Source organism: Gigantopelta aegis, chromosome 9 (genome assembly GCF_016097555.1).
Source record: "Gigantopelta aegis isolate Gae_Host chromosome 9, Gae_host_genome, whole genome shotgun sequence".
NCBI classification, from domain to species: domain Eukaryota; kingdom Metazoa; phylum Mollusca; class Gastropoda; order Neomphalida; family Peltospiridae; genus Gigantopelta; species Gigantopelta aegis.
Window position 1 is genome coordinate 79,068,585 of NC_054707.1, and position 22,216 is coordinate 79,090,800.

General features: G+C 37.7%; 1 protein-coding gene across 1 annotated transcript in view; it reads right to left on the reverse strand.

The window, feature by feature from the left end:
* The window catches only part of LOC121382328 (methylmalonyl-CoA mutase, mitochondrial-like), a 41,291-nt gene that overhangs the window by 16,294 nt on the left and 2,781 nt on the right, over positions 1-22,216 (reverse strand). Inside the window, 12 exon segments of the mRNA XM_041511910.1 lie at positions 1,250-1,386; positions 3,711-3,816; positions 5,918-6,001; positions 7,516-7,692; positions 8,393-8,524; positions 9,921-10,000; positions 13,107-13,224; positions 13,574-13,708; positions 18,424-18,607; positions 19,152-19,258; positions 20,601-20,732; positions 21,257-21,388. Of these exon segments, the coding sequence (XP_041367844.1) occupies positions 1,250-1,386; positions 3,711-3,816; positions 5,918-6,001; positions 7,516-7,692; positions 8,393-8,524; positions 9,921-10,000; positions 13,107-13,224; positions 13,574-13,708; positions 18,424-18,607; positions 19,152-19,258; positions 20,601-20,732; positions 21,257-21,388 (1,524 nt within the window).

Here is a 22,216-nt window from a genome sequence, read left to right on the forward strand (position 1 = left end):
TCCAACTTACTCAACTGCCCCCAGTCTACACTTCAGTGCAGTAAGAATATTTGAGTGTCAAAATGTAATCAGTGTAATGAAGTTTGCCTGTTCCCGGCTTATTTTTAGATGCTTGAGAAAGTATCTCTGTGAAACTGAGGACCGTACAAATATATTTTCTCCAATTGGTTGAAAATGCCTTAACTATACCAATCAAAACAATAATTGATTCTTTTTTCCAACCTGTTTAGCAACAGCAACATGAACTGGCAGATTTGTGAATAAATATTATAGCAAAATCATTAAAAAAAGATTATGTCAAACTTGTATTCAGAAACATTATAAACTTTGATTTTTGAAATTAGAATTTTCAAGCTAATTTTAATATTGTAATTGCACTACACAGGAATGTGAATGATTCATTTTGGTTGAAATTATCCGTGACAATGTTTCAAATTGCATTTGGTGATTTTTGACAATTTGTTACATGTGAAAATGATTGCTGAATGGACCTATTCCTGAATTCTGAAGAAATTCGGCACCTGCGTAACACTGGGTATTGTTCATTGATAGTCCCAATATTAGGAATTCTACTTTCTTTTTCTGTAATTACCTAATAATAATTAAAAATAGCAATAATAAAAAAATATATATATTTAACACAATATCTGATATATACTCTTCAAAAAAGGTAGGGGAACTCTAATAAGAATTTACAATTTCCAAAATTATACGGTATATTAGCTGTGGGAAATGGTTATATCATAATAGTGAATTAATTGGGCAAACATTACAACTGGTAGTTCAGTATTGCAGAAGATTTTATGACCACCAAAGATCTTGAAGGACGATTGGGGTCAGAAGTGAAATTTGAAAGTTGACGTTTTTTTAATCAATAAATAGCAAATTCAAACAATAAAAATGACTAAAAACAAAACAATAACAACTGTATGATCAACAGAATGATTGACAGAAATAATGTTCCACAGTGATTAATCGACCTTCCTGGAAATTGTCAAAATCGAGAATGACACCCCACGCACGTGTACAGGGCAACTGCGTGATGCACATGCAAACTATGGAATGTGTTTCGGTGTGTTGACAAACAGACCTGAACGTTCTTTACTAGGATGTCTGTGATCAAAACGTATGTTCGGTCTAATAGTTGATATTAACATTAATATTTCAGGTTCCCCTACTTTCTTTGAAGAGTATATATAGATATCTGCAGTGGGACTGGATACATGTCTGTTCATTCATTCAAACGCACCTTTTTACTGTCACGTGCAGCTTTCACTTGATTCAGCCTGTTGATCTGTGTTTCCCGAACAGCCGTGTTATCAATGACGAGAACATCAACTCTCTCCTCGTCTTCCAAACGATACTTGTTCACTCCCACAATACATTCTAGACAAAGAGTTAAATACACACAATTAAATACACACAACATCAGTCAAACATAGCTAACTTATAATAACACCACAAAAAAACGATACTTGTTCACTCCCACTAGACACAACACAGAGGTAAACTTAAATAATATCAGTCAAACATAGCTCAATCAACATACTATTTATCCTGTAACACTTCTAAATTAACATTTTAATTCAACATTTAATAAATCACAGTTTTAAAGTCACCTCCATCGGTAATATAACACTTTAACTAAATCTTAGCAAAATGTTACGCTCAGTTATCAAGTCTTGTTGGCTTGTTAGCAAATGACCCACTGACAGTAAAACATTAATAACTGGGTTTAATATACAGTCAAACCTGTCCTAGCGCCACCTGTAATCAGCGGTCACCTGCTTTAAGTGGCCACTTTTTTCAGTCCCAAACAATTTTTAACGTAAACAGACCTGTAATAAGCAGTTACCTGTTTAACACAGCCAGCGGCAACCTAAATCGGATCCCAAATCGCTAAAATACCTGTATTAAGCGGCCACAGTACATGTTTATTATTATACAAAAGGGATATTTTAACAACAGCAACAAGGTGCAGCAAATAACCGATCTTCACACCTTCATGAATGCTAGTACTCGTTCAGTCCTGACATTTCTACTGCGTATCAATTAAGAAAGTATGACTCCAGAATGCATTTAATTGCCTCTGGGTAGGCTAAACTTGATATTTGTAGATTCACTTACTATGACAATACCCTGCATGAAGTAGGAATTAAATAATTAAATGAAAAAAACCAAAAAAACTTATTGAACTTACTGTCTTAAGCGGTCACTTTTCTCTACTCCCTTGTGTAACCGCTTAAGACAGGTTTGACTACATATATTAACCAGGTTATTTATTATATAATATGTAACTGGTAAAACTCACTATAATTAACTCTTTGAGGCCTGGCGGCCATTTTGAATTCCAACCCTAGGCAGTTTTACCTGCTGGTGCCCTAAAGCATAAACACAGATTTCATGCACTGCAGCAAAAATAACTCTTTAACTTAATCAATAAACAAATCTGCATCAAATTTTGTCAGCTATTTAATTATGTGCTATTAATGAAGAACATATATTATTTTATATGATGTAATTGTAAAAAAGTAGTTTAATTGTCTATAAATAACAGAAATAAACAAAAGTTTTAATAAACGTTACTGGTAATTGTCAGGAAGTTCTGATTGATTTTGGGGTTTTTCACTGAAACAATGCTGGAAATCTGGCTTTGTGGTATTGCTTGAAACATCCAACACACAGGTTCACATTGCACTGTTCACAGCCTGTGGCTGGCTCACGTCGAATGCCTTGTGTACTGCATTGTTTACATGTCCGTTTTTTACCCAGCACAACAGGCCAGTGTAAGAGTCCTACCGATATTCCGTCTATTTCGAAAATGTGACAATGGTATGTCGTCACTATCGCTACTTAAGTCTACATCCGAATTACTGTTATTTAAATCGAGTACGTCATCGTTCGTGAAACCTTCAAATTCCGAAATACTATCATCATCAGAATTGAGAAATACGTCGTCGTCCATTTTGTTAAAAAAAAATTCAAAGCGAACAAAGCCGAACAAAGCCACGAGGTGCATGAACAAACCCAACAGTAAGACTACTTTTTATTGGTCACTGGATTAATCTTCTACAAGCTGATAATGAAAACTTCTAATTATATTAGCCAATGACGTCTTGTTTTACATGTACAGTCGGCCACGCCTCCAGTCGGCATTCGATAATAGCTACTGCTTGTAAACCACACGTACAGGCGGGACTCGACATTTTGCGCAAATTAACATCACGACGTGAGTCGGGATTCGGCCCCAAAGAGTTAATGTCTGCAAATGGTCAAATACAACAGTTATTCCCTAATTATGTTACAGCATTATTTGTAGTACTATTCCCAATATATCCGATTTGTTTGTGACACTTAATATTTAAAAATCGTAAATTCTGACTCTCCAATTCAAAAGTCCTCTTAAAAAAAAAAAAGAGAAAAAAAAGTGTTTTGTTTAATGACACCACTGGAGCACATTGATTAATTAATCATAGGCTATTGGATGTCAAATATTTGGTAATTCTGACTCGTAGTCATCAGAGGAAACTTCTTTTATATGCACTTTCCCACAGGCAGGAAAGCACATACCACGGCCTTTGTCCAGTTGTCACGCATTGGTTGGAACGAGAGAAAAAAATTAATCAGTTGAATGGATCCACTGAGATGGTTCGATCCTGCAATGCAAGCACTGACTGATCTAATTCCTGTCCCTCTAAAACATCACCTACCAGAGCCTGCGTCAATACGAGCCTGTCGTCTTGCGGCACATTCCTCTATCTTTAGTTTTGGCATTCCCGTGGCAACTGCTTCTGCCATACCTCCCATTTCTTCAATCTGTGTCAACACAACACAACAAATATTATATTATACAAAGAAAAATATCAGTTTGCCTGGTAGAGTAACCCAACCAAGTAACCCAACCATGAGATAGTAATATTCACACAAAATGCATTATATAACAGTGTAATGAGAAACTAAGTTTAAACAAAGCTACATGTACAATTACTTTTCAAAATCATAGCCTCTACATGTACAATATATATATATATATATATATACTCTTCAAAAAAAGAAACGCAAAAGGGTACAAATGGGTTATAACTCCGATTTTATGTTTCCTACTGGTTCATGCTTTGTGAATATAAGGTCATTGCATGTCCCAAACACATTCCCACGGTTACATTCGATAAAACGCAGCTACTGTACAATAAAGTTCCAAAATGTGAATATTCGCAAAAACGCAGCCACGTGCAAACCATGTCACCACTGCACGTGCGTTGTCTGCACGTGCAACATGAACACTGACAGTATAAAAGTGCAGGGTGTTCGCTTGCCTGGCCTCTGTATCTGGCCGACAGTTGACAATCCAGGACATGCCACGTCTCAGTGAACCGCAGAGAAACAATGCCATCGGCCGACTAGACGCAGGCGAATCCAGAACGGCCGTTGCCAGGGCATTCCATGTGTCCCCAAGCACCATCTCCAGACTGTGGGACCGTTACCAGCAACATGGATCAACACGTGACCTCCCTAGATCCGGTCGACCACGGGTCACTACCCCCCGGGCAGGACCGCTACATCCGGGTAGGCCACCTTCGGGAACGATTGACTACTGCCACCTCCACAGCCACAGCAATACCAGGTTTGCGCAGGATATCCGACCAGACCGTACGGAACCGCCTACGTGAGGTAGGAATTCGTGCCAGACGTCCAGTTCGAGGTGTCATCTTAACACCACAACACCGTCGACTCCGACTGCAGTGGTGCCAGATTCATCGACAATGGCCTCAACTGCGATGGAGACAGGTGTGGTTCAGTAACGAGTCCCGATTTCTGCTCCGACGTCATGATGGAAGATGTTGCGTGTATAGGCGTCGTGGTGAACGTTATGCGGCAAACTGCGTGCAGGAAGTGGACAGATTCGGCGGGGGTAGTGTCATGGTGTGGGCAGCCATCTCACACACTGGCAGAACTGACCTGGTACACGTGCAGGGCAACCTGAATGCACAGGGCTACATTGACCAGATCCTCCGGCCACACATCGTTCCAGTTATGGCCAACGCCAACGCAGTGTTCCAACATGACAACGCCAGGCCTCACACAGCACGTCTCACAACGGCTTTCCTACAGAACAACAACATTAATGTCCTTCCTTGGCCATCGATATCACCAGATTTGAACTCAATTGAGCATCTATGGGACGAGTTGGACCGACGCCTCCGACAGCGACAACCACAGACCCTGCCCGAGCTGGCAGCAGCCTTGCAGGCCGAGTGGGCCACCATCCCCCGGGACATCATCCGTACTCTGGTTGCTTCAATGGGCAGGCGGTGCCAGGCAGTTGTCAACACACGCGGAGGCCACACCCGGTATTGACTCCAGATGACCTTGACCTTGGTGGTGTGTCCTATCACTTACTCACAATGGACTAGAGTGAATTGTGAACAATCCTGCAACATTTGGTAATTATCGGACTCACCTTTCAATAATTAAATCAATTCTCCAAATGTTACGACAATGTGGTTTTGTGTTTCTTCTTTTGAAGAGTATATATATGTATATGTCTTATAATAAGATGGTTTCGTGACACATATTACAAATAATTACTTTATGAAAATGACAGTCCAGGCCTGTACCCAGATGGGATGCCTTCTGGTATTTACACACCCTCCCTTTGGAACATTGGCAGTCATGTTTTGCTAAAAAGATTAATTGAAGATCTATTTTCAATCACTGTTGATGCCCCACCCCACCCCTACCCCACCCCCACCCCAAACATACACATCAGTGCATATGCACAAAAAATACAAACACACACACACACGTATGAAAACAAGCCTACACAAATACGTGTACAGCGACACACTTCATAAATACCTCTACTGGCTTGGAATGAACTACTGGTACAAGAAACTGATGATTTTCACAAAGTTACCTCATAAATCATTTTCTCGGCAGCCTCGTACACGTCCTGGGTGAGACTTTCCATCATGTAGGAGCCTCCCCATGGATCAGCCACCTGTAACACAGAACACAGCGACATCAGGTACTGGGGGTACTCGTAACACTTTTATTTTACCCATTATCAAGTGCCTAGTCAACAGTTGAAACATTATCACTAGTTATTAGACCACATCAGTTGTATTTAGTTGGATAACAGAACAAATGGTAAAATAATAATTAAGATTACTAGCGATAGTTTTTAGGACACTGACTAATAATATATTTTGGGACACTGAAATTGCTTATGATGGTATCAGACACAAAGACATACAAAAGAAGATTGGATATATTACACAAGCAAAAAGAAGAAAACAAAAATCCTGCAATACAGTATTTTTATACCTTTGTACCTTTAATTTTGTTTAAAAAAACAGAAAGAAAAAAAGACAGTATCCATTAGAGACTATCTCAGCTAGTGAACGGACATATGTGAGGTTACCTTGGGAATTCCTGACTCTTCCTGTAGGATTATCTGTGTAGACTATCTCAGCTAGTGAACGGACAAATGTGAGGTTACCTTGGGTATTCCTGACTCTTCCTGTAGAATTATCTGTGTAGACTATCTCGGCTAGTGAACGGACAAATGTGAGGTTACCTTGGGCATTCCTGACTCTTCCTGTAGGATTATCTGTGTAGACTATCTCGGCTAGTGAACGGACAAATGTGAGGTTACCTTGGGCATTCCTGACTCTTCCTGTAGGATTATCTGTGTAGACTATCTCGGCTAGTGAACGGACAAATGTGAGGTTACCTTAATCATTCCTGACTCTTCCTGTAGGATTATCTGTGTAGACTATCTCGGCTAGTGAACGGACAAATGTGAGGTTACCTGGGCATTCCTGACTCTTCCTGTAGGATTATCTGTGTAGACTATCTCAGCTAGTGAACGGACAAATGTGAGGTTACCTTGGGCATTCCTGACTCTTCCTGTAGGATTATCTGTGTAGACTATCTCAGCTAGTGAACGGACAAATGTGAGGTTACCTTGGGCATTCCTGACTCTTCCTGTAGGATTATCTGTGTAGACTATCTCGGCTAGTGAACGGACAAATGTGAGGTTACCTTGGGCATTCCTGACTCTTCCTGTAGGATTATCTGTGTAGACTATCTCGGCTAGTGAACGGACAAATGTGAGGTTACCATGGGCATTCCTGACTCTTCCTGTAGGATTATCTGTGTAGACTATCTCGGCTAGTGAACAGACAAATGTGAGGTTACCATGGGCATTCCTGACTCTTCCTGTAGGATTATCTGTGTAGACTATCTCAGCTAGTGAACAGACAAATGTGAGGTTACCATGGGCATTCCTGGCTCTTCCTGCAGGATTATCTGTGTAGACTATCTCAGCTAGTGAACGGACAAATGTGAGGTTACCTTGGGCATTCCTGACTCTTCCTGTAGGATTATCTGTGTAGACTATCTCGGCTAGTGAACGGACAAATGTGAGGTTACCATGGGTATTCCGGACTCTTCCTGTAGGATTATCTGTGTAGACTATCTCAGCTAGTTAACGGACACATCTGAGGTTACCTTGGGTATTCCTGACTCTTCCTGTAGGATTATCTGTGTGTTCCGTGCTATTCTGGCACTGAACGTGGTTGGCAAGCCGAGAGCCTCGTCAAATGAATTGGTGTGTAGAGACTGCGTTCCCCCAAACACGGCCGCCATTGCCTCCACTACCGTTCTCACTATGTTGTTGTATGGATCCTGACAAAGACAGAACAGAAAATGAATAAATCGTTTAATGTCATTGTCAAAGTCTGAAATTTGCCATTATTACTTGTGGTGGTCATTTAGTGCATAATAACTTAGAAAAAAAGTTTGTTTGTTTTGTTTAATGACACCACTAGAGCACACTGATTTATTAATCATTGGATATTGGATGTCAAACATTTGGTAATTTCACATATAGTCTTAGGGAGGAAACCCACTACATTTTTCCACTTGTAGCAAGAGATCTTCTATATGCACCATCCCACAAACAAGATAGCACATATCAGACTTTGATATACCAGTCGTGGTGAATAACGTAGAAATACAGCAATCCAGCAATATATGAATAGTTAACCAAATTATTTTCTACCATATGATTAAGAATAGATGGATGTATACATGTATGGATGAATGGAATGAATGAATGAATGACTGAAAGTTAAAGTTTTTTTCGTTTAACTACACAACTTAAGTACATTGATTAATTAACAATCGGCTATTGGATGCTATTCTGACACATATCGGAGGAAACACGCTACAATTTTCCATTAGCAGCAGGGGATCTTTTTTATGCACTTTTCCAGACAGGATAGCACATACCATGGCCTTTGATACACCAGTCATATGGTACTGGTTGGGAAATGAATGAATGAATGAATGAATGAATGAATGAATGAATGAATGGTATTGCAACCTGTTCTGTAAGTGACCAGCCGGATGTCTGACAGTGAGCTCTCAGTAGTAAAGATTTGGATTTCTTTGGTTTAAACTTCTTCTCTACTAAATCCGCCCACAGTCTTCTGGCTGCTCTCATCTTGGCAATTTCCTATTAAGAAAGAATAAATGAAGGAATGTTTAACAACACCCCAGCACGAAAAATACATCGGCTATTGGGTGTTAAACTATGGTAAAGGCAAAACAGTAAATGATGATTCACATCAAGATAAAAATTCAACAATTAAATAAAAACACAGTGTAAAGAACTGTCCAAAAATACAAATATCACAGTGTCCGTAAAAATTGTAAAATAAGTTCTGGATGGAATCAAAATGATTCTATCACATTACTTTGGCCAAATATATTTTTTCGAGTTTCTTTAAGATGCTTACACTCCACCAAAATGTGGCATACCATCAGAGTACACTGACAGTGCACACACTGAGGTGGAGGATCTTTCTTCAAGATAAATGAATGGGTAAAGTATGTATGACCGATGCGAGCACGACACAAGACTATTTCATCCTTCCTGCACTGTCGATAGGAGGACTACCACTCTCCCAAGACTGGCTTGATAGCATGAAGCTTGTTCGCAACCGCACCGTCTCAATCATGTTGCCACATCGAAAAGAGAAATTGGTTAATACTATATTTAAAATCAGTATAAAGTACACCAAAATGGCTGGGTACCCAACAAAATAAAATATCTTTATTAGCAATGGATAAAAAGACACACTTTCGTATCACCATCCCAATTAAGGGATGGTCCAGCTTCATATTGCATAAATTCTATTAAGAAAAGATAAACCAAAAGACTGTTTGAACTATAATATTGTATACAAATGTGCATAAATACATACATTCACTCACTCACACAAAAAAAAGAAAGAAGCATTTTTTGGTTTTTTAATTTAGCTCAATGGCAAACTTCCTGATGAAGGAGTTAAAGGCCAAGGGATCAACCCTCTCCAATGAATACCTGTGTTTTCTCCCATGCCAACCAGGACACCATGACTGGTACTATTATATGTAATATCTTCAATATTAACATTCTCAAAACAATGACACAGAAACTGGTTCATAAATGACAATCAAAAGAAAGTGTAATGATCATTCAAAATGGTAAAACTGACACAAAATACAAGTTGATGCAAGTATTGTATTCCGAAAGTATAAGTATTTGGCGGGATATGAACACCGACATATACACAATAATTAGCATCAAATGTGAACATCACAGCACTAGGGATGAAATGTGCCATTTCACATTAAAATGTTTTGTGTACCTTCTTTTGACCATCAATATATTTTGCATATTAATTCTACAAATTGTCACTTCTGAAAGAATGAAAGAAAGAAGCTAATCATATATTTTTTTAAAAAGGGAATGTTCATTCTTAACTTTCTAGATATTATAACATTAATGAACGTGTTGGTAACCTCGGATGATAAGACTACGATGAAACAAAATCAGATTGAAAAAATAACCCAATGATGTACCATACCATGTAAAAGTTCATTCCGATCCCCCAAAAGAAAGACAGCCGGGGAGCGAACATGTCGACATCTAAACCGCGACTCAAACCTGAAATATATAAATAATAAAGTTGTTATTCTACAAAGAATGAAAATCAAACACTTTGCACATGTTTAAATATGTGTGTGTGTATATATACTGATGGAAAGAAATAAGGGAACACATCAAATTGCAGACTAAATTTAATTCACAACTAGCATAGTAATGTCTGTATTTCATACCAAGTTGTAATGGGGGATTGAATGTCTGTAGTGTTGACTGTGATGCCTATATGTTCCCAGTCAACGTCTGACAATATCAATTGATTTTTGATGCAGTCATTATTTCTTGTTGCTATCTGTGTGATCCTTTATTTATTTCCATCAGTATATACGGTATGTTACAGTCAATGTGTAAAACCAGGCAATCTGTAGAATGCCTGAAAATTTCAGGCAATCTGTAAAGTAACTGATTCACTCAGGCAATCTGTATATTGCCTAAATATTTCAGGCAATATACACATTGCCTGACTTTTCAAGGTAGTTTCTAGACGCATTGCCTGAAATGAAAGATCCACCATTCATTGACAGCAATTGTTATAAAGGTAAACACAACTAGTGACAAAATGCAATATTATTTAATTCACATAATTGATAATTAATCACAAGATGCACATCATTAAAACAATTAGAATATTTTTGCTACGATTTGAGATAAATACATTAAAACATACATCACATACATCACTGAAACAATTTGAATATTTTTGCTACGGATTTGAGATAAATAAATTAAAACATACATAGATGCACATCATTAAAACAGTTTGAATATTTTTGCTACAGATTTGAGATAAATACATTAAAACATACATAGATGCACATCATTAAAACAGTTTGAATATTTTTGCTACGGATTTGAGATAAATACATTAAAACATACATAGATGCACATCATTAAAACAGTTTGAATATTTTTGCTACAGATTTGAGATAAATACATTAAAACATACATAGATGCACATCATTAAAACAGTTTGAATATTTTTGCTACAGATTTGAGATAAATACATTAAAACATACATAGATGCACATCATTAAAACAGTTTGAATATTTTTGCTACAGATTTGAGATAAATACATTAAAACATACATAGATGCACATCATTAAAACAGTTTGAATATTTTTGCTACAGATTTGAGATAAATACATTAAAACATACATAGATGCACATCATTAAAACAGTTTGAATATTTTTGCTACAGATTTGAGATAAATACATTAAAATATACATAGATGCACATCATTAAAACAGTTTGAATATTTTTGCTACAGATTTGAGATAAATACATTAAAACATACATCATTAAAATATTTACAAACTAGCGCTTCTACACATTTATTTATTTAGACAGGTCAGACTGGAGTGGCATCTGCTATTGCACTTTACACCTGCCTTGTAGCAATTGCAGCAGTTTGATGAGCATCGTTTGCCACTAATAACACAATTACATTTTGCGTAGCCCTGACCTCCACCCAATGACTCGTCTTTCACTGCATGTCTGAGTCCCACCTCAATGTCGGTACACGTCACTTAAAGTATATAACTTTTGGTTACGTAAATCAAACTGGTTCCTGCTGTATCGTCCTTTAAGTAGTCCTGCGTGAACTGCAATGCAGTACAAGTCATTTTGATCTCGATCAACAATCACACCCATGATGTTACGAGGATTTTAACTAATATTGCATTTTGTCACTAGGTGTGTTTACCTTTACAACAATTGCTGTCAGTGAATGGTGGATCTTTCATTTCAGGCAATGTGTCTAGAAATTACCTTGAAAAGTCAGGCAATGTGTATATTGCCTGAAATACAGATGCTTCGATAGCTCAGAGCGTATCGTGGTTAGTCTTGCAATTTGCGGGCGATTCGGTGCCACAGGTTCGAGGCCAGAAAGGATTTAATTATCCCCTCCGCCAGTGCGTTAATATCTATGTATGTAACAGTAAACCTCGACATACATACAATATATAGATATTCATACATCAATACATACATACATACAAGATGCCCGCAAATATTTCATTTTTGACCTCAGGCTAACGCCTTTGGTTAAAAATGACATTTGCGGGATGAAATAGACAATAACACCCGCAAATCTAAAAACTCTGTATCGTTATCTCCTAATTCCCAAATTCATATTTCCCGCCGTTTTGCACACGACACTCACCGGAAAGACTTGTATATAACAGAAAACAGAAGACAACTCAGCTTCCTGTATCTTTAGTTTTTTGTTTTTGTTTTGAAAATAGCTTGCAATGTTGAGTTGAAAAAGTGGTTTTTGGCAAGTATTTTCACTTGACAGCTAATTTGGTAATAAATTTGAACGTTTTACCAACAACAAAAATCACCAAATATTGGGATATGAATCATAGTTTTTTTGTTTTTTTTAAATTGGGAATAATAGACATACCTTCGCAAAAAATCGAAAAAGTTGCGTTTACTTACGGGCATTTGTGGCCAGCTGTCCAGTATTTATGTCCATTATTCCCGATAACAGTGGTTTTCTGACCAGAATTTTTTTTTAAACCAGAACTACGATTCATATTGCAATATTTGGTAATTTTCGTTGTTGGTAAAACGATCAAATTTATTATCAAATTAGCTGTTACAATCAGCTATCGATCCCTGAAAATTACCGCAACGTGCCGCCATTGTTGTCAAGCGAAAATACTTGCCGAAAACCACTTTTTGAACTCAAAATTTCAAGGTATTTTCAATTGAAAAAATCAAAACAAAAAGCACCATTTTGAAAAAAAAAAAAAATGTCTTTAATTATATTTCCGTTTCTGGTGAGTGTCATGTGCAAAACGGCGGGAAATATGAATTGGGGAATGCACTGTATACAGTGTACAGTATATCGACTGACATGACGTCGGGCGAGATATCTCGCCTGCAGTAGTCAGAAGGTTAAGTGAATATATGTGTGTAAAAATTATAAACGTGGTTTTTGTCAAAAATTAATCCAGTAGTCTAAAGGTTAAAATGAAAGTAATTTGTTTTACTGCATCATCCATCAGTGGTAGTTATTTCAATACATCTATAATCACAAATGGAGTATAAATAAATCTACTTCAATATGACATGAACATTGTAACCAGTGAGTGAGTGTTCACCTGTTCGGATGTACTCCAGCCCGTCAGCGATGGTGAATGCCAGCTCCAATACAGCGTCCGCCCCCGCCTCCTGGATATGGTAGCCCGAAATCGAGATCGAATTGAACTTGGGCATAAACTAATGAGAAAGAAAACAAAGACCATCTTAATACTAGGCAACTACATGTATACATGTATGCTGGACATATTCAGTATTCTAACACAAAACCTGATGATGCTAACTCGTCTATAAAACAAAGGCAGACTCAAATGTAGAATTGAAAAAAGTAGAAGAATAGGGAGAAGTTTGTTAAAAATAGACGAAGTGAACACTTATCGGTACATTTTTTTTAACAACATAGTTTAAAAAATATATTAACAGGGAAGACATTATATATTTCAGATGTATATTCAAACATATAGGTATGTCTACTGGTTTTCATTCACATGGTGTAAAATGGAGACATGTAGCACTAACATTACGGTACCTTGGATGTGTATTCAAATATGTCTCCGATGATTTTCATGGATGGTTTTGGAGGGAAGATGTAGGTGTTGCGGACCATGAATTCTTTGAGAATGTCGTTCTGAATTGTACCCGTCAGCTGATCTTGTTTAGTACCCTGAGAAAACAAATACACATGGCTAGAATTACAAAGTGATAGCTATGATGTAGTCCAGTGAAACATGGCTAGAATTACAAAGTGATAGCTATGATGTAGTCCAGTGAAACATGGCTAGAATTACAAAGTGATAGCTATGATGTAGTCCAGTGAAACATGGCTAGAATTACAAAGTGATAGCTATGATGTAGTCCAGTGAAACATGGCTAGAATTACAAAGTGATAGCTATGATGTAATCCAGTGAAACATGGCTAGAATTACAAAGTGATAGCTATGATGTGGTCCAGTGAAACATGGCTAGAATTACAAAGTGATAGCTATGATGTGGTCCAGTGAAACATGGCTAGAATTACAAAGTGATAGCTATGATGTGGTCCAGTGAAACATGGCTAGAATTACAAAGTGATAACTATGATGTAGTCCAGTGAAACATGGCTAGAATTACAAAGTGATAGCTATGATGTAGTCCAGTGAAACATGGCTAGAATTACAAAGTGATAGCTATGATGTAGTCCAGTGAAACATGGCTAGAATTACAAAGTGATAGCTATGATGTAGTCCAGTGAAACATGGCTAGAATTACAAAGTGATAGCTATGATGTAATCCAGTGAAACATGGCTAGAATTACAAAGTGATAGCTATGATGTAGTCCAGTGAAACATGGCTAGAATTACAAAGTGATAGCTATGATGTAGTCCAGTGAAACATGGCTAGAATTACAAAGTGATAGCTATGATGTAGTCCAGTGAAACATGGCTAGAATTACAAAGTGATAGCTATGATGTCGTCCAGTGAAACATGGCTAGAATTACAAAGTGATAGCTATGATGTCGTCCAGTGAAACATGGCTAGAATTACAAAGTGATAGCTATGATGTGGTCCAGTGAAACATGGCTAGAATTACAAAGTGATAGCTATGATGTGGTCCAGTGAAACATGGCTAGAATTACAAAGTGATAGCTATGATGTAATCCAGTGAAACATGGCTAGTAATCCAGTGAAACATGGCTAGAATTACAAAGTGATAGCTATGATGTGGTCCAGTGAAACATGGCTAGAATTACAAAGTGATAGCTATGATGTAGTCCAGTGAAACATGGCTAGAATTACAAAGTGATAGCTATGATGTGGTCCAGTGAAACATGGCTAGAATTACAAAGTGATAGCTATGATGTAGTCCAGTGAAACATGGCTAGAATTACAAAGTGATAACTATGATGTGGTACAGTGAAACATGGCTAGAATTACAAAGTGATAGCTATGATGTAATCCAGTGAAACATGGCTAGAATTACAAAGTGATAGCTATGATGTAGTCCAGTGAAACATGGCTAGAATTACAAAGTGATAGCTATGATGTAGTCCAGTGAAACATGGCTAGAATTACAAAGTGATAGCTATGATGTAGTCCAGTGAAACATGGCTAGAATTACAAAGTGATAGCTATGATGTAGTCCAGTGAAACATGGCTAGAATTACAAAGTGATAGCTATGATGTAGTCCAGTGAAACATGGCTAGAATTACAAAGTGATAGCTATGATGTGGTCCAGTGAAACATGGCTAGAATTACAAAGTGATAGCTATGATGTGGTCCAGTGAAACATGGCTAGAATTACAAAGTGATAACTATGATGTAGTCCAGTGAAACATGGCTAGAATTACAAAGTGATAACTATGATGTAGTCCAGTGAAACATGGCTAGAATTACAAAGTGATAACTATGATGTAGTCCAGTGAAACATGGCTAGAATTACAAAGTGATAGCTATGATGTGGTCCAGTGAAACATGGCTAGAATTACAAAGTGATAGCTATGATGTGGTCCAGTGAAACATGGCTAGAATTACAAAGTGATAGCTATGATGTAATCCAGTGAAACATGGCTAGTAATCCAGTGAAACATGGCTAGAATTACAAAGTGATAGCTATGATGTGGTCCAGTGAAACATGGCTAGAATTACAAAGTGATAGCTATGATGTAGTCCAGTGAAACATGGCTAGAATTACAAAGTGATAGCTATGATGTAGTCCAGTGAAACATGGCTAGAATTACAAAGTGATAGCTATGATGTAGTCCAGTGAAACATGGCTAGAATTACAAAGTGATAGCTATGATGTAGTCCAGTGAAACATGGCTAGAATTACAAAGTGATAGCTATGATGTAGTCCAGTGAAACATGGCTAGAATTACAAAGTGATAGCTATGATGTAGTCCAGTGAAACATGGCTAGAATTACAAAGTGATAGCTATGATGTGGTCCAGTGAAACATGGCTAGAATTACAAAGTGATAGCTATGATGTGGTCCAGTGAAACATGGCTAGAATTACAAAGTGATAGCTATGATGTGGTCCAGTGAAACATGGCTAGAATTACAAAGTGATAGCTATGATGTGGTCCAGTGAAACATGGCTAGAATTACAAAGTGATAACTATGATGTAGTCCAGTGAAACATGGCTAGAATTACAAAGTGATAACTATGATGTAGTCCAGTGAAACATGGCTAGAATTACAAAGTGATAGCTATGATGTGGTCCAGTGAAACATGGCTAGAATTACAAAGTGATAGCTATGATGTGGTCCAGTGAAACATGGCTAGAATTACAAAGTGATAGCTATGATGTAATCCAGTGAAACATGGCTAGTAATCCAGTGAAACATGGCTAGAATTACAAAGTGATAGCTATGATGTGGTCCAGTGAAACATGGCTAGAATTACAAAGTGATAGCTATGATGTAGTCCAGTGAAACATGGCTAGAATTACAAAGTGATAGCTATGATGTGGTCCAGTGAAACATGGCTAGAATTACAAAGTGATAGCTATGATGTAGTCCAGTGAAACATGGCTAGAATTACAAAGTGATAGCTATGATGTGGTACAGTGAAACCCCTCGAAACTGGATACTCTTTTTTAAAAACTGGTTTTAAGAAGTATCCAATTTAGAGGTTACGTTGTTTACTCATTTTAAAAAAAGGACCATGAAAAATGTCCAGTTTTGAGGGAATTCCAGTTTAAAGAGGGTCCGGTTTTGAGGGAATTCCAGTTTAAAGAGGTTTCACTGTATTATTGAAGATTATTATTTTTACTTTACACTGTATGGATATTTGGTTAATTATACCTCTAAGTATTTTTGAGTAGCGACAATAAAATAAATCCTAGATTTTCGTCACAAGCCCAATTTTTGTTGGGGGAAAGGGGCTCAATGAGAGGTAAATCCAATGTTTGTTGGGGGGAAGGGGCTCAATGAGAGGTAAATCCAATGTTTGTTGGGGGAAAGGGGCTCAATGAGAGGTAAATCCAATGTTTGTTAGGGGAAAAGGGCTCAATGAGAGGTAAATCCAATGTTTGTTGGGGGGAAGGGGCTCAATGAGAGGTAAATCCAATGTTTGTTGGGGGGAAGGGCTCAATGAGAGGTAAATCCAATGTTTGTTGGGGGGAAGGGGCTCAATGAGAGGTAAATCCAATGTTTGTTGGGGGGAAGGGGCTCAATGAGAGGTAAATCCAATGTTTGTTGGGGGAAGGGGCTCAATGAGAGGTAAATCCAATGTTTGTCGGGGGGAAGGGGCTCAATGAGAGGTAAATCCAATGTTTGTTGGGGGAAAGGGGCTCAATGAGAGGTAAATCCAATGTTTGTTGGGGGGAAGGGGCTCAATGAGAGGTAAATCCAATGTTTGTTAGGGGAAAAGGGCTCAATGAGAGGTAAATCCAATGTTTGTTGGGGGGAAGGGGCTCAATGAGAGGTAAATCCAATGTTTGTTGGGGGAAGGGGCTCAATGAGAGGTAAATCCAATGTTTGTCGGGGGGAAGGGGCTCAATGAGAGGTAAATCCAATGTTTGTTGGGGGAAAGGGGCTCAATGAGAGGTAAATCCAATGTTTGTTGGGGGAAAGGGGCTCAATGAGAGGTAAATCCAATGTCCTAAAAATATAAAAGTAAATTTCAGCCCTGCACTCTCATTTTAAAAAACACTTTGAGAAAAACCTAGTATTTTATGTTATTATGGCCTAAGCAGCTACATATATTACAAATCACACCTACATGTATGCAAAGTGTAAAGTTAAAAGTTTAAAATTTGTTTTGTTTAGCAACTCTACTAGAGCACCCTGAAACCCACTGCAATACATCAAGTGCAATAGTGTGGGTTAATATCACATCATTACGTTCATTGAAAACAAAAACTCAGCTAAGTAAACATGTTGATGATAACAGCACACACAGTGACAAATTTTAATATGCATACCGTACAAAGATACTTCAAATCATGACAATGAAGATTATCAACGCAGGGTGTTCAGTATCTTTGAAAGTAGGAAGCCGTTTGCTATAAAATTGACAACTCTATCTACTTAATGCAGTCAGGTGATTTACTGTAAGCATGAAAAGTGTGTGTAGATGACAGAAGCAGTAGCCACCAAAAATATACACCTCCTAAAAGGGCATTCTCATCATGTGATTAGTCGTACCGACATGTCGCATACTATCACCTCGTACTGTGGGAACACCTAAATTGGAACAACTTTAGTCTTATGCATTCCCATTTCTGTAGAGCCGACAAATCGCATGTGACAAATTGAGGCAACTAATCGCACAATGAGAATGCCACTTAATTAACACCAAGTTAAAAGACAAGTATTCTTATTATACCTGAACTAAAAGATATACTATACACTATATAAGCTTTGTTTCTTCAAGTTATTTCTAACAAATACTGACCTGCTCCTCAGCGGCCACCACAAACATGGCCAGGACAGGAAGCACAGCTCCGTTCATCGTCATCGATGTGGAAAGTCGCGAGAGTGGAATTTCATCAAACAGGAGCTTCATGTCCTCCACCGAGTCTATCGCCACGCCCGCCATTCCAACGTCTCCCTTCACTCGTGGGTTGTCCGAGTCATAACTAAGTTTTAAAAACAGATTGGATATTAATCGTAATTTTTATAATTAAACTGTGCACACGTAACTTTGGTTGTTAGAATGATCAACTTGTCTCAAAAACACAAAGGAAAGGAATATCAGTTTAAAAACACCTTGGTGCATTTTTAAACTATGGGTATTTGGTGTCTAAAATGTGCTTATTTTGACACGATTTAGAAAAAACAAAACAAACACTGCTCTTGCACCTTGGCTACTAAATAAAAAGCAGCAATGGATCTTTACACGCACCCATCGTCCTCGGTGGTGTTGTGGTTAAGCCACCTTAATTGGATACAAACACGAAAATAACTTGAAATTAATTAAATTTACATGCACTTTTCAGCAAACATTACCGTTGATGTAAGGATCACTGGGAAAGCAAGCAAAGAACTTTCTACCAAAATATTTTATTATCATTAAAAGCAGTGTTCAGAAGGCCAAAATATTTAATTCAATATTTATTTGTAATTTGACTGACAAACAGTAAATGCAGTGTTGGACATTTCAAATCTGGACTGTGAACTTACCCCCTGTGAGTGGCGAGGTCGAAGGCCACACTGAGACCTTGCTGTCCCGCAGCAATGTTAGCTCGGTAAAACTTATTACTCTCCTCCACTGTGCTGAAACCGGCATACTGAAACAAATAATTAAATAAATAAATTAATTAAAAATAAACATTCTGAGAGTACTGCTAAAGCAATACATGTCCCCTACCAGGCTCAACAAATTGAATGGCCATAAATGTGAAAAATGGGTAAATCGCCATGGAAGTCAAATCTCATCTGTAATAGTACTTGATAAATTTATCCACAAAATCTCAGTTTAATATTTTGAGGCATTGCACAAAATAAAGTATGAATTTTATTTCCATATCTCCTAAGTTCAAGAACAATAACTCTGTCAAAAATAGGTAAATTACCATAAAAGTCAAACCTAAATAGTAACAGTAGGCTACATGATAAAGCTATATACAAAATTTCAGACAGACAGAGATAAAACCTATAGTTCCCTCTGGTTAAATAAAAAAATAAAAAAATTGATCTATCAAACATATTGTTTCAATAATTTCTAACTTACATGTGGACCTATGTGTACTTCACTTACCATGTTGGATAGTCCATGATACAAACCTTGTGTGCACTTCACTTACCATGTTGGATAGTCCACAATACAGACCTTGTGTGCACTTCACTTACCATGTCGGATAGTCCACGATATGGACCATGTGTGCACTTCACTTACCATGTCAGATATTCATGATACAGACCTTGTGTGCACTTCACTTACCATGTCGGATAGTCCACGATACGAACTTTGTGTGCACTTCACTTACCATGTCGGATAGTCCACGATACAGACCTTGTGTGCACTTCACTTACCATGTCGGATAGTCCACGATACGGACCTTGTGTGCACTTCACTTACCATGTCGGATAGTCCACGATACAGACCATGTGTGCACTTCACTTACCATGTCGGATAGTCCACGATACAGACCTTGTGTGTACTTCACTTACCATGTCATATAGTCCACGATACAGACCTTGTGTGCACTTCACTTAATATGTCGGATAGTCCACGATACAGACCTTGTGTGCACTTCACTTACCATGTCGGATAGTCCACGATATGGACTGTGTGTGCACTTCACTTACCATGTTGGCTAGTCCATGATACAGACCTTGTGTGCACTTCACTTACCATGTCGGATAGTCCATGATACAGACCATGTGTGCACTTCACTTACCATGTCGGATAGTCCACGATACGGACCTTGTGTGCACTTCACTTACCATGTCGGATAGTCCACAATACGGACCTTGAGTGCACTTCACTTACCATGTCGGATAGTCCACAATACGAACATTATGTACACTTCACTTACCATGTCGGATAGTCCATGATACCCACCTTGTGTGCACTTCACTTACTATGTCGGATAGTCCATGATACGGACTTGTGTGCACTTCATTTACCTGTCTGATAGTCCATGGTCGGTGTGTGTACATTGTCGCATATGGACCTCGCGTGTAGGGAAATTTGCCCGGAGTCTCATTGGATAATTTAGTGACATCTTCTTTTGTATAAACTGGTTTGATGTCAATGCCCTAAACAAACCATAAAACGAAATGATATAAAATCATGATCACACATTAGACATCTTTCTACACCATGTAATGGGTAACAAAACAAAGATGGCGTTCTTCCAGAATTTATACATATAGAATAACAATGAAGGAACTGTTATTATTTTTGTATGCCTTGTGCCACATCTTTTTCACTAAGAATAAATGGTTTAAATAAAACTAGGGGATAACTATGTTGTGTTTGACCATTTGTGGATGTTAATGTTGGTTTTACTGCCGCAAAATTAGTTTTACCATTGATGCAAAATGGAGATGGTAAAATGGATATTTGTGACTGTAATGATATCATCCATGTTTGTAATGTCTAAAAAAAAAATGTCTTTGTCTCCATGTTAAAAGTTTATGGCAAAGAATTAAAAAAAAAATATAGTTAATTCTGGAACAATTCCAATTAAATACGCTAATTCTTAGATAAACGTGGGTAGGTTTTTTTTTGCAAGTTTGTATTTTGGTGACTTGTCAGATAACTATATTAACTCTAGTACCTCTGCAGTGTGCCATGTTAAGGTTTCCGCAACATCTTTTCCCTTGAGTTCTTTCTTAGCACGTTCGGTCCAGTCCTTCTCAAGAGGAACGTTGTGAGAACTGTAACAGCAACTGCTTCCTGGAACAACCTGCTGGAAAACATAAACAAGAAACATCTTTATTGCATAACAGTCTTTGCCAGGAGCAAATTCAAAGCGAGCTGAAGATCACACACCTGAAATGATGCTAGTTTTAAATAAAATGTATTAATTTTTTTATTCCACAGCAATCAATATGTTCCAGCAGTCAATATAGCACTCTCATGAAACTTTCCAGGTGAGTGTGGAGGCGAATGGGTGTGATCACTCGTCTTTTCTGCTGAAGACTAATGTAATGTTCAGTGAAATCAGTGAAAATATGATCAGTCAAATAATAGTGCTATCAGTGCCTAGTGAACATAACAATGGAACAATCTGTTTTCAAAATCTGGATTAATGATATTTTTAGTCATTTGGAATTGGATTAGCAACTACTGTTTTTAATGTTTTAAAATTGTGTAATGTCTTGGAAACTTGGCAGGCAAGTTATAATCTTCATAGCAGGAACTGTTCTTTTTCTTCAAATGAGGAGCCATGATATAGCTCTGTTGGTTAAGCATTTGCCCGATATGATGAACTAACTGGCCACATATTTTCAAACACACGTCATAAACCTCCCCTCCACCATGGTTTTAAAATATCATAGTTCTAAGATATAGCTACCAACCCCTGCAATTATGAAAATGCCCACAGCAAAAAAACATGCCATTGAAAACAAAATCTGAATACAGTCCAAGGAAAATAAAAGTGTGACCAGTGGAGAATTAAAAAAACATTTGGCAATCTCCACAGTATTGCTGATTGCCGTGGACAATTGCAAGGGTTGGCTTCGAAAAATATGGGCCCAAAACCATATCAAACAATAAAACAACAAATTGTCAA